At 42.9% G+C, this 25,016-nt stretch overlaps 1 protein-coding gene and 1 long non-coding RNA gene across 2 annotated transcripts in view; one reads left to right on the top strand and one right to left on the bottom strand.

Annotated features, from left to right (window-relative positions):
• The window catches only part of TUSC3 (tumor suppressor candidate 3), a 129,216-nt gene extending 128,227 nt beyond the window's left edge, over positions 1 to 989 (bottom strand). The window contains exon 1 of the mRNA XM_083458434.1: positions 796 to 989. Within this exon, the coding sequence (XP_083314560.1) occupies positions 796 to 912 (117 nt within the window). The 5' untranslated portion in view covers positions 913 to 989. The remainder of the gene's footprint in view (positions 1 to 795) is intronic.
• Positions 990 to 1,062: 73 nt separating this feature from the next.
• Positions 1,063 to 25,016, top strand: part of LOC310685712 — a 32,866-nt gene continuing 8,912 nt past the window's right edge. The window contains exons 1-2 of the long non-coding RNA XR_014515416.1: positions 1,063 to 1,149; positions 3,287 to 3,356. This is a non-coding gene — a long non-coding RNA (uncharacterized lncRNA). The remainder of the gene's footprint in view (positions 1,150 to 3,286; positions 3,357 to 25,016) is intronic.

Genomic DNA, 25,016 nt, shown 5'->3' with positions numbered 1-25,016 from the left:
GTGGTAGAATTCTCACCTGCCACACAGCTTTTGATCAGCAGTCCTGAGCAAGGAAAACACCCACCTAACCTTCTCCACATTCCTATTATTATCAGTGCTTTTTTTTTCTGGGGGGACGCAGGGGAACGCATACCCCTAAACATTTTGTGAATCGCTCTACTTTTCTCCATTTGCTGTGTTTATCCCCCCCCCCCCCGATTTGAACTATAAAATGGTGATTTTCTTGAGTCAAAATGAGAGGACCCCTAAACATTATTATTATTTTTTTAAAAAGCACTGATTATTAATGTTTACCGCCCTTCATCCAAAGATCAAAGGGCAGCTTACAACACACACACACACAAACCCCACATAGCATAATAACGAACATTTCTAGGCATTTCTAGAAATCTTAAGGATCCATCTTTCCCACATGTCCAACCTATGGTTGTCCCTCAGAGGGATGGATGACTGTGTGGAGGGAAGAGGCAGCGAGAAGGAGGGGGGTGGGAATGATTGCCATAAACGAAACCTAATAATGAAATCTTAAATGTGGGCATCCATATTGTATAAATAAAATTGTAAATAGAAAACAAACAAACAAATAGAAAAGGATATTAAATATATACATATACCAACACACAGGAGCTGCAGGGGGAAAGGTGGAGAATATATTAAACTCATAAACAAAGGGGGCTGGCGGGGTGTGTTGAACCCTAAGCTATCTCCCCCCCCCCCCCCTTTGACACACACAGGGAGGCAGAAGGGTAGCGCGGGTGGGGCGCGTGGAAACGGGAGAGAAGCGAACGGCTCTACCTCCTTCTTCTTCTGGCCTCCCCCGAACTGGACACAAAGGAGGAAGAGGAGGAGGAGGGGGGGAAGGAGGCTGCTCCCCACAGGCAGGTGCGGCGCGAGGCGCCGTGACGGGGCCATGGCTTCCAACGGGCGCCGGCGCGTCAGTCTCCGCCACAAGCACCTGGGAAACGCCGTTATCCACGCCGTTCTCCTCCGCGCTGATTGGGCCCCGAGGAGCACCAATCCAGAAGCGAGCCTGCTACTGGGCAAAGCCTTCTGGGAAATGTAGTCCGTTCCGTGGCGGTGGTTCTCAAAGGGTGCGGAGCGCCGCGCGGGTGCGGAGCGCCGCGCAGGTGCGGCAGGAGAGGATGGCAGGTGTGGCGGGACCCGCTCAAAGAAGCATTTAAACATTTCTGTGTACTATACCATACATGCGTATGTATATATGTGTGTATATGTGTGTTTCTCTCTCTCTCTCTCTTTGTGTATATATGTGTGTGTGTGTGTGTGTGTGTGTGTGTGTATATATATATATATATATATATATATACAGTCATACCTCATGCTACGTTTGCTTCATGTTACTTTTTTCAGGTTGCGTCCCACGCCAACCTGGAAGTACCGGAAAGGGTTACTTCCGGGTTTCGCTGCTCGCGCATGCACAGACACGCAAAACGACATCACGTGCATGCGCAGAAGTGGCAAGTCACAACCCGTGTGTGCGCAGACGTGCCACTGTGGGTTGCGTTCTTTTCATGTTGTGAACGAGCCTCTGGAACGGATCTCGTTCACAACCAGAGGTACCATTCTGTATACACACACACACATACATAAATATTCGCAGAATGTGGAATACGCATCTTTTCAAAATCGAGCACTGCTAGGAGTTGTTGCTTTTTGTTTCCCAATGTATTTCTTATTGATAAAAAATTTAGTGCAGCATGAGCATATTACTATTATTATTATTACATATGTTTTTGTTAATAATTTTATTATTTATACCCGGCCCACCTTGCTGGGTTTCCCCAGCCACTCTGGGCAGCTTCCAGCACATATAAAAGCTTAATAAAACGTCAAACATTAAAAACTTCCTGATACAGGGATGCCTTCAGATGTCTTCTAAAAGTTGTGTAGTTCTTTACCACCTTGACATCTGATGGGAAAGTGTGGTTCAGAGGGAAGAAGTCTGAGAATCACTGTTCTAAGTCCCCCCCCCCCCCGCTTCCTCTTTCGTAGGGTTTCCTTATTATTTTATGTATACTATTCCTGAACATAAAGCGATCGCCACTGTGAAACCTGGTTCTTTGCTTGCTTGTTTTAACGTGAGTCCCACTTTATTCAATGGGACTTAACACCTGCAAGCAAGAGTGCAACCTGGATAGCAGCCTTAATTAAGAGGTTTGTTGTTTTGACCTAAGCCCCCTTTCCCTACATAGGAAAACAAATGTACACAGTGATATGAAGCTGAGAAAATATTGGTAGCTTGCCTTTAATGTGGGGTAGAGAGAAGTGTGTGCGTGTTTTAGCATTCTGTGCAACTTAAAACACACTATTTGTGATACGTGTCCACTCAGAAGTAAGTCGAGTTGAGTTCAGAGGTCCTTAAAGGTAAAGGTAAAGGGACCCCTGTCCATTAGGTCCAGTCACGGATGACTCTGGGGTTGTGGCGCTCATCTCGCTTTATTGGCCGACGGAGCTGGCGTACAGCTTCCGGGTCATGTGACCAGCATGACTAAGCTGCTTCTGGCAAACCAGAGCAGCACACGGAAACACCGTTTACCTTCCCACCAGAACGGTACCTATTTATCTACTTGCACTTTGACGTGCTTTCGAACTGCTAGGTTGGCAGGAGCAGGGACTGAGCAACGGGAGCTCACCCTGTTGCAGGGATTCGAACCGCCGACCTTCTGATCGGCAAGCCCCATGCTCTGTGGCTTAAGCCGCGTCCTTAATCTGAAGTAAATGAATATTGGGCTGCTACGTATATAGTATATGACTACCTTCATCTATCCCCCATACATTACATTTAGTATCCTAGAATCATATAAATGTAGGGTGGGAAGGGATCATGAGGAACATCTAGTTCTACCCCCTACAATGCAGGAATCTGTCCCCAATGTGTATCTCAAACCCATGACCTTGAGATTAAGAGTCTCATACTCTACCGACTGAGATAAGAATAATGACAATGTCACCAACACTATTGGAGGTGATTGCAGATTTCTATGCCTTTAACAGCTGGCCAGCAGACAGAAATATAGCAAATTTAGACACCCCCCTTTCCGAAATAAAGCTTTGTAGGCTAATTTTCTGCCTATGAAATAGTTTTTGAGTGCACAAAAATCTTGCCATAAGAAGGTTCACGGCCAATTCTCATAACCAAATTAAAGAAGGATCCTGGAATTTATTGCTGGTTTGTTTGTTTAAATTAAATAAGGTTAAAGCTTGTCATGATTAAGATAAATGAGCAATGGATGTGCTATTAAAATATTATTCTCTTTACTCGAAACAGAAACTAGCGATAAAAAATGTGATGGTTGGGATATCCTATGCAGCACAATCCAGTGCATGTCTATTCAGAGGTAAGTGCTATTGAATTCAATGGGACATTCTCTTAGATAAGTGTGTACAGTGGAATCTCAGGTTACGTACCACCCTCCTTATGCCCTGGGATGCGAGCAGAAGTCGCGCACCAGCGGCACAGCACCAGCAGGAGGCCCCATTAGCGAAAGCGTGCCTCAGGTTAAGAACAGTTTCGGGTTAAGAACGGACCTCTGGAACGAATTAAGTTCGTAACCAGAGGTACCACTGTATAGGATTTCAGGCTTTGAGTCTTACCCAACAAAAATTTCACAAGCTTCAGTATGTAATTATTTAGGAAATGCAGCATATATATTTTTTTGTTATTGTCAGGACTATGTTCTTGCTAGGGCAGTCTGATATATAAAGAGAGAACTGGCATATTACACCAGGGACCCTTCTTCTTCTTCTGTCTGCCTTCTCCTCACAATAACCAGCCAAATGCCTCTAGAAAGGAGAGCAGAAAGACAACATACTTTCTTCCACCTGCTCCCAGAAGCCGCTATTCTGTGTATCCGCCACCCTCACCCCACCCCAAATACTAAAATAATATTGTTGTTGTTGTTATTTTACACCCAGCCACCCTGGGCAGCTTCCAGCAAAATATAAAAACATTATAAAACATCAACCATTATCCCATGTTCTGTGGAATACTGTCTCCACGCTTGAACGTTCTACTAACCTACCATGGCTAATAGTTACAGGTAGACCTAACCTGCACTAATTTATCTAAACCCCTTTTAAAGCCATGACTACATCTTGTGGCAATAAATTCCATAATGGCTGGTTGCCTTTTGTCACAGAATTGTTCTATGATTTTGCCTCTCCTGAATCTACTGCTTATCAGTTTAAATGAATTACCCGGAATTACTAATATTGTCTACTTTTCTGCATCATACAATATATAGTTTTTCAAATGCCTACCGTGAGCCCCAGTCATTTCCCCCTTTCCCTCAGACCATGCCCCCTTGGCCCCTGACCACATCCATTTTGCCTCAGAAGCTTGGAAAGGTGCAAATCTGACTCAAGGGCTGTAAATGGTTCTCTCTGTGCCCTAATCTAAAAAGCTCCAAACTCTTGACTCTTTGTTCTGAGGGAAACTGCCCCCTCCCCAATTCTTTGATTAATTTGGTTGACCTTTTCTGCATCTTTCGCACCGCTGTAGAACTTTTTCTGAGATAGGGCCCTGTTTCGACATAAGACCTCCTCCAGTTGTAATAAATTGTTGTGAGATTAGCTGTCTGGTTACTCTGAATGGGTCTACTATTATGGTTTTACTTGGGGTTGTGACAGCAGTACTTAAAAAATGAGTGTCAGGTCCCTGCAAAATAAACATATAATAATAATAATAGCCTGCCTTCCTACAATACCTGAAATTGAAACAACAAAGCTACAGATAAAATAAACTGTAAAATAATAAAATTGCAAACATATAAAAATATGTAATGTTTAACTAGAAGCACACTGGAATAAAGCATCTGGGTTGGACCAAGCATGTTGCCCTGAGTAGGGTGTTCCATAATCTGGATATTGTAACTGAAAAGGCCCTCTCTTTTGACTCCACTTGCCACTCCTCATGCAAAATTGGGTTCTCAAATAATTTCTCATGAGTGGAGACAGTGTCCAACATGCGCTGGTGCCATACCTTGTCTTTCAAGGTCAAAACCAACAGCAAATTGTTACTAGTGAACCGGGTAAAGGATTGAAGTAATGTATTCAGATCTTTGGGCTTCAGCCAACCCCCTGGCATCCACATTCCAAAACAAGTGAATTGTCTGAATTGTCTTCATAGGCAGCTCAGCATAGAATGGATTATAGTAACCCAACATAGAGGTGACTAGGGCATGAATGACTGAGGTCGAGTCAAAATAACTTTAATGATCCTTTAATGGTTTTTATGTTCTCTTCAATAGGAAATCTAGCTGCAGGGTGATGGGACTGATACCATTGCTCAGTGCAAGGAAACAGGAGTTTTACGGTTTGATTAAAGAAGTGGAGAGTTTAACAGGGAGGGGTCAAGTCTGGTAGAAGATGTACTCTCTCTAGATCCAATTCAGACTTATTGAAGGAGTTCTCGTTTGATTCAGCTATGCTGTACTTACGTATTTGTAATTAAAGTTGAGGTTACAGTATGACTGGTAATCTAGACATACACAAGGACTTTTAAAAAACAAAATTCTCATTGTCAAACTGTTAAGCCATGAAAAACAACTGGAAGGAACTAAAGTAATACTTCCCCCACTTTTATATGCCTTTAGTGCAAGTGGAATATGGGGTTATTTCATTTTATTTTAGCATTTTGTTTGTTAATATCAACTGAGCTTTTATGGCAATGCAAATTGCTCACAGGCAAAGCTTTCCTTCATTTATCCACTCACATTCACAACATTTCAGGCCCTGTGGGTAGTATCCCCAGCTTCATGTAAATTGGCCAAGCTGTGCATCAGTGCTTTAACTATATGTAGCCATGATGTTTAAAACTAGACAATCGACTGAACCAATCTGACAGCTGTGCTAGAAAATTCTTCTCAAAAGGAACAATTCGCTTGCACTATAGTCAGCCAAAGCAGTGCAATATTGCAGGGGTGCAAGCAATGACCGAAAACTGAGTGGAAACTTAAAAATATAAACGGTGTAGAATATTTTATTTGTATGTTTTTTTCCTGATTTGCCATAGCTGAGTAAGAGCATGGCCCATCTGGCCCAGCGCTAATAGCTATTCAGATGTCAGAATTAGGGGGAAATGCAGATAGCATTCATTTATAATCCACAACCCATAGAGTTCAGGGAATTGCAAGATTTCTCCTTAATTCTAGCCACTCTCAAGATAAGTCATTTGTCTTCTAGGTTGCCTCAGAGGACAGCTGGAACTCCTGGAAGTGGCCAGGTAATTCTCAGGTGTTCTATTTGAAGGGCCTCTCAACCAGCTAGGATGGTTTCATGGTCTTGCCTATGCATGGCAATCTGTAAATATTTTGCAAACAGATCTGTTACTCTAAGACAAATCTATGAGTAGCATTGCATATTCTGAATGCTAGTTTCTATAAGTGGTTTCTCCAGTTACGTTTCCGAGCATAACTCAAAGTGTTGATGCTGACCTTTAAAGCCCTAAACAGCCTCGGCCCAGTATACCTGAAGGAGCGTTTACATCCCCATCGTTCAGCCCGGACACTGAGGTCCAGTTCTGAGGGCCTTCTAGTGGTTCCCTCCCTGTGAGAAGTGAGGTTGCAGGGAACCAGGCAGAGGGCCTTCTCGGTATTGGTGCCCGCCCTGTGGAACACCCTCCCATCAGATGTCAAGGAAATAAACAACTACCTGACTTTTAGAAGACATCTGAAGGCAACCCTGTTTAGGGAAGTTTTTTCACGGTCGGAATTTTTTTTGGGGGGGGGAGTGTGTCTTATTTTCGGGCCAATACGGTATTTTAAATGGCTGGAAAATATTGGCTTTCATTTCTTTTCTTTTCTTTTTTAAAAAAGGCTTCAACATGACTAATTATTTCAGAACAAGTCTGGTAATGGTTACAACTCATGATGAATGTGTGTGTCTGTGTGCACATTCCCTAACTCCAGGATTAGATTATCCTGTGAACCGCCCTGAGACCTGCGGGCATAGGGTGGTATACAAATTTAATAATACAGTGGTACTTGGGTTACATGCGCTTCAGGTTACAGACTCCACTAACCCAGAAATAGTACCCGGGTTAAGAACTTTGCTTCAGGATGAGAACAGAAATCGCGCGGCGGAGGTGCGGCAGCAGCAGGAGGCCCCTTTCGCTAAAGTGGTGCTTCAGGTTAAGAACAGTTTCAGGTTAAGAAGGGACCTCCGGAACGAACTAAGTACAAAACCAGAGGTATCACTGTAAATAGATAAGTAGACACAGTATGCCCCCTGGGGGACAGCAGCAAGAGAGGGCTATTGCTAGCATGTGCTGCTTGCAAACTTTCTATAGGCCACTGTGGGCAAGCGAATGCTAGACATGATAGCCGCCCTTAGCCCGGCCTTGGCTGGGGAGGGTATAAATAAAAAATTATTATTTATTATTATTATTATTATTATTATTATTATTATTATTTTTGATCTGATTCAGCCAGGCTCTTCTCACATGCTTGAGACAACCAGCACCAGAGGCATGCAGTCAGTGGACTAGGGGGACTAGGCTAGTCGCCTAAATGCTTCTGGTAAATTAGAGTATTAAAGCCTAGCGCCTTCTCAAAGCCTGGGAAGCTTCTACCCAGCCTAGGGAGGGAGGCACAATGCTCTGACAGGGCCAAGAGCCCTTCTGCCATCTTCCCAAAACCTGCCCAGATTTGGAAAGGAGGCAGCAGGCCTCCAGCATCTTGTCAGAGGCCTGGTAACTCCTTCCCAAAGCCCAGGAAGCTTCTGCCCAGCTTATGGAGGCAGGTGCAACGCTTAAACTCATGACATCAGGATGTCACGATTTTCCCTGCACCACCACCACCAGCATTCACACTCACAAGCTGGCACCTCTGGCCCTAACTCTTCCTCTATGAAAAATTGCACCTCACACCTCTGAGTCCAGCACAGAGTAAGTTCTGGAAGCCTCCTAATTATTCAGGTACCACTGGAGTTCCTAACAACCAAGCCAAAGAGGCACATCAGGAAGTTGGCAAGAAAGCAAAGTAAAGTTGCAGGTGACATAATTTTTCATTCTGCGTGATTGATGATGTCGTGTGTGCTGGAATGACAAAGAAGTGAAATGGAGACCAAGTTGGAAGAAAAATTACATCTGGGTTCCTACCTAAGCACCAGTTTTTGTGATGGGAATATTAATCGTGGCACATCATATCCAAATGAACAGTGCTTAACAAAGTACCTGAGAGCAAAATCAGGATTCCACCCCACCCTTATTTTCCACCAATCCTGAAGGCTCATCTTCTTTGACAGCAAACTGTCCTCAAAGCACTGAGCCAAGAAGAATATGTTTGGCAGCTATCAGAAACAAACAGCTTATATTGGATTCCTAGTCAATAGAACAGAAGGTGAACCCTTTTTCCAGATAGAAATCTCTCAGGTTTATGATTTCCCAATGCTTTGGGACGGTGCGAAGGTAATGCTGATAATCTCCCAGCTATGGTGAGGCACCTGAGGGTTTCCATTGACCTATTTGCTTCTATTCAGGAACAGTAGCAACACCCGGCATCCTCAGTCAACTGAGGAGGATCTGAGCCTCGCAGGGACCTCCCAAGCATATGTGAGGACTGAGGAATAGGCCTACTTGCCCACCCATAACCGCAGCATGATTATTATTATTTTTTAAAGAAATCATTTTAAATTTCCAGGAGAGGGAAGAATCATAGATACCACCTTGAGCTCCATGGAGGAAAGGTGGGATATAAATACCGTATTTTTTGCTCTATAAGACTCACTTTTTCCCTCCTAAAAAGTAAGGGGAAATGTGTGTGCGTCTTATGGAGCGAATGCAGGCTGTGCAGCTATCCCAGAAGCCAGAACAGCAAGAGGGATTGCTGCTTTCACTGCGTAGCGATCCCTCTTGCTGTTCTGGCTTCTGAGATTCAGAATATTTTTTTTCTTGTTTTCCTCCTCCAAAAACTAGGTGCGTCTTGTGGTCTGGTGCGTCTTATAGAGCGAAAAATTCGGTATAATGATAGATAGAAAGATAGAAAGAGATAGATGATGATAGATGATAGATAGAAAGATGATAGATGGTAGGTAGGTAGGTAGGTAGGTAGATGATAGATAGATATATATAGATAGATAGATAGATAGATAGATAGATAGACAGATAACAACTCAGTAGAATTAAAAATTGGAATAAATGAGTGGAGCCTCAAATGCACTCCTTGCCTGGGGCACTGCTTGGTCTGTGGCCATCCTTGGTCTCTCTTGCACTAGAATAGGCAGTTTAGAGACTGCAGCCATCAAATTAACTTGTACATAAATGGCCTCCATGTAATTTAAGTTTTATTGGCAGGCTCCCGGAACTAATCAAATGAAAATATACACTGATGTGCGTAAGGAAGAGATTCTGCTCCGGATTAGGGAAAGCAAATCAACTGCCATAGTAGTACAAATAGCAAAACTAACAGAAGATTAACTTTTCAGAAGTGCTTGCCAGCTTATCATTATGAACAGAAAAAGCTGAAAAGAGCTGGAATAATACCTAGAATAATGGCTCGGGGTGGGGGAGGGATCCTCAGGATAAAAGGGCTGACTTTTTGCCCCAGTACCAAAAATAACTAGGAAAGAACCCAAAAAGCAATTAATATAGATGGCATTCTCACAAAGCTTTTATTAACAGGAGAATCTTTATGGTTCCTGTTGCACTAAAAAAAAATTGTTCTGCCTGAACTTTAGAAGAGTTCAAAAAAAATCTGATACGTTTACCTTGACGATCATTTCAAAGGGGGCTAGCTGACGCTGCATATCTCTGTTAATTAATTTAACAATTGCAAATAATTGATACAGCTTTCGGGGGCCTGCACATGCATCCCTGACAAAAGTGTAGCATTTTCAAGTACCCATAGTGGCAGATGGAAAAAGAATGGAGGAGGCATAGTGCATAATTTCTAGACATACCTCTAGTAGAATCAAAGAGTTTTTGGAGCTGAACTCCCGGGTTCTGGGTAGAAACATGGGCGTTATGAGCTCTGCTTCAAACTAAACCCTCTAGAAATCTCATTGCTGAATTCATCCATTGTGTTTTCAGTCTGGAACACCATTGTGGCAGGTCTGACTGGGGACAACGTTGCCATGTGGTTCCATGCCTGTCTCCTTCCATTCAGAAAACATGTCAGATATAAAACTCATGGTTGCAACAAACTGGTCATTTTATCTACTGTGTTGCATTTTCAGGCCAGCTCGCCTTGAACATTGTAAAAAGCTCACCTTACCCCTAGAGCTTTGATTTTTCCTGACCTTCTCTACCACGGAACATATTGGGTCCTAATTCCTTGCAACTCTGTGGTGACTAGTGAAACCAGCTAGAAAGAGGAGCAATGCCCAGAAAAGGCTATTGGGCAATGCTTTTAATGGGAGAAAGACATTCCTAAAGAAGAAGTCTCTCCCTGTGTGTGCGCACGCAAAGGAAGAAACAGCAGGTCTCAGTTGGGGATGGCGGAATAGTTGTTATCCTTATTACTACAAACTATTAATTCATTGGAATTCAGTGTTGGCACTTGTAAAATTATTCCAGGGCAATTAATTCGTTAATGTGTGTGTGGAAGTAATAATCATTACGGATCATTATAACGGAGCAATTATTAGTGCATTTGAAGTCATTGTTGGTGCTTGTAAGAAGCATTCTAGGGCAATGAAAGAATCTTTTAAAAAATGTTTTTAAAAAATTAATCATATGCATTGATAAGAATTTTGGTTTGGCTTCAACCCTCCCACATTTGGCACGTGACAACCCAACCTGCAAAGTGGGAGGGTTTGCAACAGAAAATGGGGTGCTTGAACCAGAAAAGTTTCACTACCCCTTGCCATACAGGGTGAAGTTTCCAGAGTACGTTTTCTGGTGCTTGGCCTGTGACTAATTGCCCTTGGCCTATGCACCCCTGCTCCATACATTCAAAAATATTGCTGTGCAGAGTGTTGCTAAGAACTTCTATCATTTGTACTCACCACTCCAAGCCTTGCTCAGACTTTGAAACTGAGTACTGTGTGGTCCAGCTTAGATGCCACACTTCTGGATCTCCAAACCATAGTTCAGGAACATGATGCTTCCTCATTCTCCCTTCCATTTCAGCCAAACTCTGGTAAATACTGGCTTCAGACCATGTTTTCAAACCATGGTTTTGAAGTCCATTGGCTAACCATGGTTTGAAGCTTAGCAATTGCCATAGTTGCCAGATTTGAATGTCGCTGTAAACTAAGATTAGAGCAATCTGGAAATGGAGGAGAAAATCCTTTTTTGGGAGACGAAAGAGGTGGTTAGAGAACAAAGAAGGATTAAGGCTGCGGGTTATAATCAACAGTCCTATTCAGAATACATCCATTGAAATTAATGTAGATGACTAACTTATGCTCCTTTATTACAATGATTATACACTTGAGCAGAACTTAGCTGGATACAACTCAGAGCATGTGAGCCCATGGTGCAGCTTCAATAGTTTGGCAATGAGCCAGGGTATGTGGCATTTCAGTGATATTAATACTTGAGAAATGGGCTATCAAACATGTTTCCTACCCTAGACTGGAGAGAGTTTAGCAGTGTGGTCCTGCCTGGGACCCAAGCATTACTTAAGCCGTTTCCTGCTCAGGCTAGCAATCCCTTTTCTTTTCTTTTCTTTTCTTTTCTTTTCTTTTCTTTTCTTCCCTTCCTCCTTCTGCCTCATTATTCTTGAATTATGTCCGCATTTGAAATTGTTTGGAAGGCTAGATTAATTGCCTTCCCTTCATTCATTTATGCTGACATAACATCAGTGGCACTGTCTGTGCATTTCTCCACTTCTGAATAGAGCACTGCCAGCGCATTCAAGCTTGAAGGCAACTTCATCATTGCTCCCGAATCAGCCGGAAGGTTTTGTTTGTAAGAGTTGGGTTAACATACAAAGAGGGCATGAAGATGTTCTCCTTCCTTTACATATCATTAGGGATACTGGGAGCTGCCTTGTACCAAATCAGACCATTGGTTCATCGGGCTCAGTATTGTCTACATTGGAAAAGCAGCGGCTCTCTGGCATTTCAGACAATGGTTTAGGCCGACTGGTAATATTTGTCTAGAGTTTCAGAAAGGAATCTTTCCCAGCCCTGTACCCGATGATGTAAGGGATTTAACACAGGAGCTTTTGCATGCATGCCATGTGCTCTGCTACTGAGCTACAGACCCTCCCCAAGTTGTCCCAGTGATCACATGTGGAGCGATAAGACTATTTATAGGCTTATGGAAATAGTCCTGTCTGACCAGAGCAAACAGCACTGCCCTGGCGATGCGCTGGAAAAACAAACAAGCACTTTAGGGCATTTTCAATGTGACTTCATTCCATAGGCATCCCTGATAATAAAAAAGAAAAATGCTCTCGTTTCAACCTTACAGCTACCTGATGCAAGATTTGAGGTGACAGCCATAAAACCTAGAAATGTCCTCATCAAACTAAGACAGGTGGCAATGCAGCTGCTTCAAAAGCCCATCCAAACATATGTATCTTTTCTTTCGGCAGTATTAGTATGCTGCGCCTAACTGTTACTAGGCAAAGTGATGTTAACAGCACCACAGATCACTTATTAATGTGGCACATCTGTCCTCTTTGTGTATAGAGACAAACAGCATTTCCATCAAGCAAGAAACTTGTGTACCATAAATCCTGATGAACCAAATGGCACAGGGATTTTTCCTCCTTCCTTTTGCAGGGAGGGCAGGAAAGGGAGGGTTGGTTTTAAATCCAGACAAAGTGACAGTCAGTTATCTCCTCTCATTATTTCAGTGCCTAACAACAGACACAAGATCATTTTCTAGTGGTGCTCTTGGTATAGGTTGGAGCCATTCAGAATGAACTACAATATGTGAATTCAATGTTTCTTTTTCCTTCCAATTCTGAAATCACGTTTTGATGGGAAGGTTAGCTATGGGCTAGATTGTCCAGTTAAAAACTATTATATATAACCCAAGTTGTAGGGATTTTCCATATTCTTATGTGGGGAATGTTCCATGTCCATATCCAGTTATAGATTCTCAACTTACAAACATTGAACCATTTGGTCCAAGGCAAATGTTGCATTTCAATATTCTGAAGTCTGCTCCACTCTGCATTGATTGTGGCCAGTTCTATTGATGATTTGCACTGTTTTGTCCAATCCACTGGTGTTCAAAACACAACATAATGTAGGTTGTACCAGTGTATCACAATCCCATCAGAACAGGACCCTGGAGAGACTTCCTTCAAGGAAAAGGTGTGGGACCCTCAGAGAAACCCAGCACATCTGGGGACCAGGAAGAACTTACTGTAGTCCTGAGACAGCCCCAAATACCTAGTCTCATTGACATGTTGCCTGATCCCTCTAACAGCCACTTCAACCACATCCTTCCTCAACCCCTGATTCTCCTCCTTTGTCCCATATTTCAAGATCAAGCAGGACAGCAAACCCAATGGGAGAATTGGACCTTGAGTGTTCATTTGATGTCCAGGGGTCTATCACCAGGGTTTTCTTGGGGAGGAAGGATCTACTCAGGGAGGCTTCAGGGAGAATTCAGTTGTGAACTAAGACCTAGATTATCATATTGCTTTTATAGAAACAACAGGTCCTTTGCTCAGCTGCCACACTAGGTGGTGGTCATGGGCACAGTGGCACTACTGCCACTTTGGGGACATAAGAGAATGTCAGGTGCTTGGTTCAAGGACTGGCAGGCTAGGCAAGCAGTATAGTTGTGCAACCAACCCTAAAAAACAAAATGCCCGACAGATCTGGGGTTCTATAGTAGACAACAGCATGGAATTGGCCCTCACTAGAAGAATTGTGGCCTTTGTGTCTTCATTTGATATGCCCGCAGTTGCCTCTAAGACTGGTCATAGACTAAATGGCACCCAAGTGAGGAACTTCCTTGGTATTCTCTCCATTTCTTCAACTTTTGAATGCCATAGTATTTATTTCATTTGTAGTCCATTTAATGGGTTTGATTTATCACAGTCTCAATATGATAAATCTGTACATGTGGGTCTGGTCACAGTCTTCCTCTCTATCTCTCCCACCCACACCACTACAATTTATTGAATGGTGTTGTTCTTTTAAACATGTGAGAAAATTTACAAGAAGAAACAATATTAACACAGTGCTGGCTATGCTTTACATGTAAAGTTGTAAGGTTTGTGTTAATCACATTGATTGTTACTTTGACAGCTGAATGGTCATAGACCATGACAAGGAACCACCTCCCCTTCCCCGCAAGGGCATCATCCCCAAGCCTGCCACTCTGGTCAGCTGAACAGCAGTGCCCCAAAACTGACTTTGATCTAGACACATCTTTACCTGCCCCCAAACCAACAATATCTCCCAAATACTGGCACACACAAAAAAAGAATGGAGACCTAAAAACTTGGAGCAAAACTCTTATGAAATGGTGAAAACATCTTATCCAAGACAAGATAGCTCAGTTGGTTAGAACATAGTGCTGATAATGCCAAGGTTGCAGGTTCAATCCCCACAAGGCACAGTAGCATATTCCTGCATTGCAGGGGGTTGGACTAGATGATCCTAAGGGTTCCTTACAACTCTTTGATTCTGTGATTCTATGTCTGACTTAGGCTACAATCCTATCACACATTGATTTCAATGGCACTTACACTGTCAGATTTAATTGAAGTTGTTCAAAGGTACCGATGAAAAATAATTCTTTAAAGGTTACCACACAGAGATAAGGAGCTAAATCTCCATACAACACAACTTGATAGGGGAAAAATCCACAATAATCTAGTTCCTTTCTTTTTATTCTCCTCTTTTGAGGAAGGTTATTCCAAACATCAAGCACCACTGAGCTTTGTAGGCTCATCCTGCTGACTTATCCCTGTTAGAACAACCTAATTAGACGAAAGCTTATTTTGGAATTGTTTGTAATCAACTAGGGAAGGAGAATAAAAGCAGCCATATTATCTGAAATTTCAAGGTGTATGTTTCCCTATTAATGCTAATTACATTTATAAAATGGAAATTGTTTCCCTTTCCTGTTCTTTCTATACACAAATGTGAATGTGCCAGTTGCAATGCAAGGGCACACACAAACAGAAGCAAATAAACTAAAACAATTGGTTGTAAACACAATTTGTTGCATTCATCCAAGGGTGGAGAACCTGTGGCTCTCTAGGTGTTGCTGGTCTACATTTTCTACCCTCCCTGACTATTGACTATGCTGGCTGGGGTTGATGAGAGTTGGCATGCAACAACATTTGGGAAGACCATAGGTCTGCCACCACTGCATTAACCAATACTGGGAATACTAGAGTATTGAGGTACAGTAATACTTTAGGGATAGTTGACACACAACCTTGGTGATTTTTGCAACTGTATATGATGCAGTTTCCAAGATCTCAGACCCTGAGTCACAGCACATGGTGGCATGTTACCTAGCACACCAATTAGGTACAGGTAAAGGGACCCCTGATCATTAGGTCCAGTCATGGCTGACTATGGGGTTGTGGCGCTCATCTCGCTTTATTGGTCAATGGAGCCGGCGTACAGCTTCCGGGTCATGTGGATAGCATGACTAAGCTTCTTCTGGCAAACCAGAGCAGCACACAGAAACGCCGTTTACCTTCCCGCCGGAGCGGTACCTATTTAACTACTTGCACTTTGACGTGCTTTCGAACTGCTAGGTTGGCAGGAGCAGGGACCGAGCAACGGGAGCTCACCCCATCACGGGGATTCGAACTGCAACCTTCTGATCGGCAAGTCCTAGGCTCTGTAGTTTAGCACACCAAATACTGGGGATAAATTGCAACAAAACATAGAATCAATGAAGGTGATGAAAAAAGCTCTGTATTTACTACAAAATCTAAAAAGTGGTAAGAGTTATGCATGCAACCTCTTTGCAGACACCACCAGAAGCGCCAAGTTGCCCCTAAGATTCAGGGGGCCTGGCTTGCATCACCCGCGCGGCATCTCATTGGGGGAGGCCGAGCCCTCTGGAGGAGCCGGCCACTGAACCTGCAATGCACAGTGCACGCTAGGCCCCTCCACATTGAGGGGGCCTAGCCCCCTTCCAACAAATATTGAGAGGGCTGACATGTCTTCAGCCTCCTGGATACCACCTTGCCTGAACCAGCAGCTTAATTGAATAGTTCACTTACATGACTGACCTTAAATGTGCAAATGGACTCATGTCAGATGTAGGCTAAGGCTGTTACCAGTTACCCTAAATAGCGGAGGGTATACACCGAATATACACAGAGTGACTAACATCTAGTTCAACTGTATTAGAGAGCAGGTTTGATGCTGGGTGTCACAGAACAAGGCACATTAGCAATTTCAGGACCATGGATAGCTCCACATGAGCATCTCACTCCAAGAAAGGTTGAAGCCAAACTGATCCCTTTTAAGCCTCTAAGCTACCTCTCCCAGGCTCTTCCCTCTTGTGACCCTTAAAGGATCAACCCTCTGACCATTTTGGGCAGCGACGGAGGTGAGGATGTCATTCAGCTCTGACTTTCCAAAACGAGACAGCTCCTTCTGCTTTGCAGCTATAGGCAACTCTCTCTCTGTCATTAGAAGAAACTTCCCTAGTGGCTAATTGTTCTACATACATTTCACCAACAACTTGGCAACTTGAGTCTAACAAAGAAGTAATAAGGCTCTGTATAATTAAATAAATGTTCACAGAGTTGCTTTCATTTATGGTTACTATGGAAGGAACACATAATTGGCTCAGGGGGAACAAAAAGAGCATATTTCTTGCAAAGATCACTGAAAAGGAATTGTCTCCGTTTCTTGTCTAAGCCATATCCCTGTACCTTTTTTTCATTAGAGTGAACTCCAATTTGCATTAGCCTTTCCTATGAAAACCCCTTTTGTTTTCTAGAAAGAGCCTTTGTTATAAAGGCAAGAAGAACATAAAGACAACTTAATTCCAGAATCCTGTGATGTATGTTGATACAATTTCTACTGCACGAACAAAGGGAATGATTTTTTTTTTAATTACAATCTCACTAATAGGACATCTCCAATTATATGGTGAAGAACCCAACTCAGTGGTAGAGGAGCTACTTTGCATGCAGAAGGTCTCAGGTTGAATTTCTGGTTACTCCAGGTAAGACTAGTAAAAATGTCCTGCTGGAATGCTGGAGAGCTGCTACCAGTCAGTGTAGACAAAACTGAGATGGATCAGGCCCAAGGGCCATGTTAATTTCTGGGCAACCTGTCAGTGGTGGACTGGGGCAGGTGAAAGAAAAAGTGGGCAGAGCAACAGGTGTAAATGTACAGTAACTACTTTGCACAGTAGGCTAGGTGTGCACTCACACACCCCATGAAGGCAAGCAATCAGAGTTCAAGGAACTATTCCAGCCAGGCAAAAGACTTGGGGTGTGAATCATGGCCATTGAGCAGGGTAGCCTGGCAAGCTGAGGGCCTGATGGAGAAACCTAGCAGCCATATTTTGTCCTAGATTCTTCATCCTTGGTCTAGATATGATGTAATTCGGTATAAGACAACTTGTTATGTTCTTAATTATCTGCAATGGCTTCAAGGTATATGGTTGTTGTTGTTGTTATCTGTCAGGCTTGAGGAATCCTCTCTCTCCTCCTGATGGCACCAAGAGGCAGGGAGGAAACAAGAAAGTTATTACGTATGATTTATTCCGTTATCACAGTAAAATACAAAGAATGCCGGTCATTCCTCCATAATGGAGTTGCGCGCACTGAATTCCTCCCTCTTCCCTCTCTAGCAACAACACCTGCTTCTATACCAGGGGTCAGCAAACTTTTTCAGCAGGGGGCCAGTCCACTGTCCCTCAGACCTTGTGGGGGGCCGGACTACATTTTGGGGGAAAAAATATGAACGAATTCCTATGCTCCACAAATAACCCAGAGATGCATTTTAAATAAAACCACACATTCTACTCATGTAAAAACACCAGGCAGGTCCCACAAATAACCCAGAGATGCATTTTAAGTAAAAAAACACATTCTACTCATGTAAAAACACGCTGATTCACGGGCCATCCACAGGCCGGATTTAGAAGGCGATTGGGCCGGATCCGGGCCCCGGGCTTTAGTTTGCCTACCCATGTTCTATAGTATCTGTCTGCGGACAATTGTCTCTGCTTTTTGTTCTAGCAACCTTAATGAATACCGTGTTTTGGGAGAAGGGGGGGGGGTCAGGTATGCTGCACAATGACGTGTCAGCTAGCTGCTCTATCTCCCCTCCTCCTAACAGCATAACTCAGCTGTTCGCCTGTCTCTGAGCTGCTATCTTCCTCAAAGCCCTGCTGTGATTTGAGATCAGTGGCGTAGCATGGAGGGTGCAGGGGGGGGGCCCGGCCGCACCGGCCGCAACATCTGGGGGGGGCGCGCGCTCGCACTCGCAGCTCTCTGCCCCTACCTGGCTCACTCACTCTCTCTCACTGCAGTGCTGGCTGTGCGAATCCGATCCGAGCCGCCGGGTCGCCGCCCACTGTGGAGGGGAGGGTGCCAGGCGTGCGGTGCGGTGCGGAGAGAGAGCGAGGGACTATCTGGGGGAGGGACAGTGCAGCGGGGGGGGGCGCAAATTACTTGCCTTGCCCCGGGTTAGGGGGCGCAAATTACTTGCCTTGCCCCGGGTGCTGACAACCCACGCTACGCCACCGTTTGAGATTGCCTTCCTGCTCACGGTAAGCTACAGGAGAAGGGCGGGGAGACCTCCACTATTCCTCCTCTTCTTCAGTACAATCCCTGACATTATTATTATGCTGCCCATCTGACTGGGTTACCCCAGCCACTCTAGTCAGCTTCCAGCATATATAAAAACATAATAAAACATTACACCTTAAAAACTTCCCGATACAGGGCTGCCCTCAGGTATCTTCTAAAGGTTGTAGAGTTACTTATCTCCTTAACATCTGATAAGAGGGTGTTCCATGGGGCAGGTGCCACTATCGAGAAGGCCCTCTGCTGGTTCCCTGTGCTCTCACTTCTCACAGTGAGGGAACCGCCAGAAGGCCCTTGGAGCTGGACCTCAGTGTCTGAACGAGGGGGGTGGAGACGCTCCTTCAGGTTTATAGGTCACCACAGCCTTCACTTCAGATGCCATCATTAGGTGCATAGTGATAAAACAACAACCTCTAAGTAGTTATTTATCTGAAAGGTGGTGCTTCAACTCTGACAAAGTTGATGCTGAGCACATACGGCATTGGTTCTCTTTCAGGTATCGGATTGCTAGGCATTCTGCATTTATTCTCAGTAGGATTTATTACTTGACTCTGTAGTCTTTAAATTATCCCGCTGAACACTTGCATAAATAAAGACAGCACTGCAAATGTATCATTTCTTTTGGTGAAATCTACTGCATAAATTAAACCGAATGGCTATGTCATATATAAACTTAAAATGAATAATTTAATTGCAGATCTGTTGTGATGAGGATTGATATACCTTCCTACCTACAAAGAGGCTAAATTAAAAGCTGTGGTACCGTAACGTTCAGTTGCATATGCTAGTGGTGGCTTGCCAGGTTATATCTATACCTATCAAAACCTAAAGCAGGCATGGGGAACCAGTGAGCCATCCAGGTGGTGAACTCCAACTTCCATCAGTCCCATCCAGAATGGCCAAAGGCCAAGGATGATGGACACTGTAGTCCAGCAACATCTAGAGGATTGCAGCTCCCCCATCCCTGATGTTGAGGAGTAATGTATTAATCTCAAAGCAGATGTATATTTAGGAGAACATCTAGTACTTTCAACAGCCTCATACCATTTTGAATTGACTAGTACGCTGCTGAATGATTTGCAGTAGATCAGCAATTGGCTCCCAGTTGCTTAGCAGTAACAATAAAACCCTCTTTTTTCCTTCTAAACTATGCTTCTAGATTTAGAATCCTAGATATGTAGTAGCTCAGGTGTCGGTTTGCACTTGTATTGTGTGTTGGGTCATTTAAGCTGATGGGAGTGCAGTAGGTAATTTGCTCCACCCCTTGAATTATTTTTGCATCTGGTTCCACTCACTATTTTGTACCCTTCTTCAGTCAGTAGCCCTTAGGGTTTTAGTAAAACAACAAAGTAGACCACACAAACCTGATGTTTGCCCATAACTTTATAAGGTAGGGCATGGTATCTAGCTTCGTCTTTTGAAAAAAATCGAACAAAGGAAAACAATGACTAGAGCAATACCAATAGCAATAAAATGTAAACGTTCAAGTAGTCTCATATATTTTGAATACAACCTGGCACATGGCACAATATCTAACATTTTGAGAGATAGGCTTGTCTGATAGCATTCTTGTCCATGTCTTTTTGATGGGCAGATGGAAGCATAGTTTGTTTACTGTATTAAAATTAAAACAGCTGCTTTATTGTTTTCTTAATAGCATGTAACTCTGGGATCAATAAAATTGAGGTAGGGCAGGCTAAACATAAAATCAACCAGCAACATGATTTAGCCCCGAATAAAGTGGTTATTTTTTTCCTTTCTGTTTTAAGGAGAGGAAGGTAATCATTAATATTCTAGGTCTTGCCTAGCCAGTCTTGTGGCATTCATATTAGGCTGCTTAGATCTTGACACGTCTACTGTCATTTCTTGGTTAATCTCAACTTCTTTTTGTAGCCTACGGTTAAACTTCCATATTCGCGCAAAATAGATTATGAAGGTGATGGAGCTGTAAATTGTTTCCTCAGACTTTGCAGTTTCTGAGCTGAAAAACATAAAATAAAACTGAATGTATCCTGATATAAGCATGGTATGTAACAACTCTGCATTGTATAGATGATGCACAGAGAAGCAACAGAAGATGAGTTTACACAAGATGAAAGCAAAGCTGGCAAATGAAATAAGGGGAAAGGACTTTGAAATAATTTTTAAAAGACAGACAATGTATGACAAAGAAATGTAATGGTGGAATAGTGGGGATGGAAGCAAAGAAGGAATTACCAATAACAGATAAAACAACAACAACAACAAGTCTGTTTGCTATGTTTAGAAAGGACTAGCCTAGCCGTTTTATTCCTCACCATTCCACACTAGTCTTGGAAGGCAGAAAAAGGTAGTCGATTTCTTTCCCATTCCTGGACAATTTTAAGTAGAGCTTACCGTAGATTTTCCTTTACTGAACTTATTTATTAAAAGGATTTATTAATCCTTTCAAGTCATTTTTGATATCCAGGGCAGCATGAAATTTCATTCATTTGTGGCTACAAATAATGGCTGATATGAGACCAGAAAGCTGAATAGTATGAACTAGTCATACAAAGCAATTTTTTAATCATAAATGTTTGCAGGCATTGTAACTCAGTTTTATATTTTTGCATGGAGTATCCGAACTGATGTATTGTTTGTCTCTATTATATAGTGTGTGTACATTCAGAGATCACTGAAGAAGACCGTTGGTTGAAATGCATTTGGTTAATTGTATTGTTTTATTTGACACACCCCCCCCCCGAATATTTATTGGTTATGTCACAACTGAGTTGCTGAGTTGGCATCCATCTATCTCGGGAGACAATGGAGGACTGCACCTTTGGGGGAGAGGGCAAGCTGTTGGATGGTTTCAGCACCTGCTATGGCTGTAGGGACTGATGCAGGAGAGACACGTTTTGTTGCAGCTAGGGCAGATGAAGGCATCCAATTGTGCTGCTGCAGATACACCATGGTGTTTCTCCTCTGGTCACTGCTATGGATATATGACTTGACTGCCTGTCTCCAGGCACTGTGGTCGTCTGTAAGGGATTCCCACATGGCAGGGTTGAAGTTGCCAGACTTCATGGCATGCTTGCAGAGATCATTGTAAAGGTAGAGTTGGCCTGGTGCACCATGTCACATTTAATTTATTTGTATTTATGATATAAAGTTGCTGTATTTAACTGGTTTATACTACAGTGGTACCTCGCAAGACGAATGCCTCGGAAGACGAAAAACTCGCAAGACGAAAGAGTTTTCCGTTTCTGAGTTGCTTCGCAAGACGGATTTCCCTATGGGCTTGCTTCGCAAGACGGAACGTCTTGCGCCCTTTTTTTTTTAAGTCGCCAATGCATTCCTATGGGAAACCGTCAATACACAGCGGTGCTTCGCAAGACGAAAAAACTCGTAGAACGAAAAAACTCGCAGAACGAATTAATTTCGTCTTGCGAGGCACCACTGTATTTTGTGGCTTTTTGATGTTCAGATCTCAACTTGCGTGCTGGTTTTCTACCTGTTGAAGTGGGGCACAATTTCCTCTTTGTTGGGTTTTATGTGAAACCAGCTCCAAAACATCTCTTCTCTTCCTCAGTGAAGCAAAATGCACGAGGAGGTGTCAGTAGGATTTTTCCTGTGTGGGAGCAATGTGATAGAGTTGGAGTGGGGAAACTCATTTTGTCGGGAAGACATTAGGAGATGTGAGGCAGTCACGCATCTTTTCGTAGCATGTAGTTCTGCTTGCCGGTATAAGTGCAAGTAATAATCTATGTGCAACGTTTCTCCTGCAACCAGCTTTCAAAAGGCACTTTAAAGTGTTTCTGAAAGTTCAGTGGGGGAAGCTGCAGTCCAGGGATTGTTGCCTAATCATTTAAAAGGGTTTCTGGCTTTCAAAATCTTGCAATCACTTCAGCCTCTGGGTGTTCAGAGCAAAAGTAGAATAATAAGTTCCTCATTCTCCCAAATCTATACGTAATCACAAATCACACAGGGTGTTCTGAGAACTATGGAGTGTGGCTGGAGACTGTAATGGGCTGGAGGAGGGCCAACAAAATGAAACTTAATCCAGACAAGATGGATGTAACCTCCATATTAGATTACCATAATGTGCTCAACTTGGGGCTGCCATTAAAAGCAGGGGCCCAAGGTGGCATACATGGTTCTTCCTCCTCTCATGTTATCCTCACAACAACCCTGGGATGTAGTTTCAGCTGAAAGGCCACCCAGTGAGCTTCATGACTGAGTACAGATTGGAATCCTTATTTCCCTGGTTCTAGTGAAAATAATATAACACTACATTATATTGTGGCTTGCCAACAAAGGTTAAAGCTATGGTTTTCCCAGGAGTGATGTATGGAAGTGAGAGCTGGACCATAAAGAAGGCTGATCGCTGAAGAATTGATGCTTTTGAATTATGGTGTTGGAGGAGACTCTTGAGAGTCCCATGGACTGCAAGAAGATCAAACCGCTCCATTCTTAAGGAAATCAGTCCTGAGTGCTCACTGGAAGGACAGATCGTGAAGCCGAGGCTCCAATACTTTGGCCACCTCATGAGGAGATAAGACTCCCTGGAAAAGACCCTGATGTTGGGAAAGATGGAGGGCACAAGGAGAAGGGGACGACAGAGGGTGCGATGGTTGGATAGTGTTCTTGAAGCTACCAGCATGAGTTTGACCAACTGCGGGAGGCAATGGAAGACAGGAGTGCCTGGCGTGCTCTGGTCCATAAGGTCACGAAGAGTCGGACATGACTAAACAACTAAACAACAACAACAACACATTATATTGTGGGGAAATAACAGAATCGTAAAATTGTAAAATGTATACAGGTCTATTAGGCAAGATTGCACACAAGAAAATATATATAATACGTTAGTCAGTTACTGAGTGAGGCTTGTACCCCCACAGCTTGTGAAAGGGACAGAAATCATGAAGATGTAAAAATCAATTCCTCGGTCATCTCAAGGGGTAGTCAAGCAGACTCTCTGGCCATGTTTTCTTGATCTGGAACGTGACCTCCAGTTAATCTTCAATCAATTCCTCTGCCTCTGGCCTATTTAATCCTTGTCTGTCTGTTGTGGACCCTTATTACCAACACTCTTTTTTTTTTAAAAAAAAGAGATTATTTTATTTTGACAAAGTAATAATCATACATAAACAAATATAACAACGTGCAGCCTACCACCGAGACCATTCCATTTTAACTATCCAACCTCCCAAAATTTCAACACCTATTGTGATGGTTTGGTCCCTTTCCATTTTAACAGTACAAATTCTACAAATGCCTTCCATATCTGCTCAAAATCATTTCTCCTGCATATTCCCCATCTTACATTAATGGCACATGTTAATTTATCATTCATAGCTATATTCCACACCTCTTTATACCATTCTTCCATTTTATATTCTGCTTGCCCCTTCCACTTCCTAGCTAGAATGACTTGTCAATAAATTTGTGAGCAAGTCCTTCATTGCCTGCATGTCTTCCACCTCATCATAAATTGATAATAATGCTACCTCTGGAATTTTGGTCAGCTTTAACTCAGTGATTTCTGTTATCTCTTTAAACCCCTTTGCCAGAGAATTTGTGCATATTTATATCCCCATCACATGTGAACATAATTCTTGGTTTCCTGGCATCCTCTCCAACATAACAAAGAATATTCCTTGTTTATTTGATTTAATCTGACTGGTGTTAAATGCCATCTCCAAATTAATTTATAATAATTTTCTTTTATTCTTATAGACAGCATAGACAACAACACTCTTTTTGAGCATCTCATTGACTCAGGCCTTGTGGATGCTTGTTCAATTGCACCAGAGTTTGCCCAAGGCCCAAGACTACCTGTTTGTTTAGCTCTTCCTCAGACACCTGCTGTAGGCTCCTTCACCATGCAAGGTGTAGAGGAAGCTTACCTGGGGTAGGGCCTTTTATACAGTGCTACAGAAATTCTGAAATTCCTTCCTGTAGGAGGTTCATTCCATCCTTTTATTGTGGACCTTCTGGTGACAGGTCAAGATCATGCTGTTTATTTCTGGGGTCATTTGGAGCCCCCCCCCCCGACAGATTTTCTTTTATTTAGTTGCTGGGCTGTCCCTTTCTTCCCTCAGCTGTTATTAGCTCAGCTACTTTTTTGATATTCCTTTTAGTTTGATGCTTTTAATTTTTTTTAAATGTCTTGTTAGCTGCCTTGAAGGACCTTGGGCACAAAAGACGGGTGAAAAGTATTTTTAAAATAGATATATCTCGCCCATAGATTTAACAAAAATAAAGAAATCCTTGCTAATGAGCAGTGGCAAATCCTCATATTATAAGAAAATTAAATAAAGTGACACATTAAATTAGTTGTGTTTAATTAACGCAGCATAAAATGTTGCCCTTTTAATCACC

This window comes from Podarcis tiliguerta (assembly GCF_965153285.1).
Source record: "Podarcis tiliguerta genome assembly, chromosome: 9".
Classification (NCBI taxonomy): Eukaryota; Metazoa; Chordata; class Lepidosauria; order Squamata; family Lacertidae; genus Podarcis; species Podarcis tiliguerta.
This window is presented reverse-complemented; position numbering and strand designations above follow the sequence as displayed.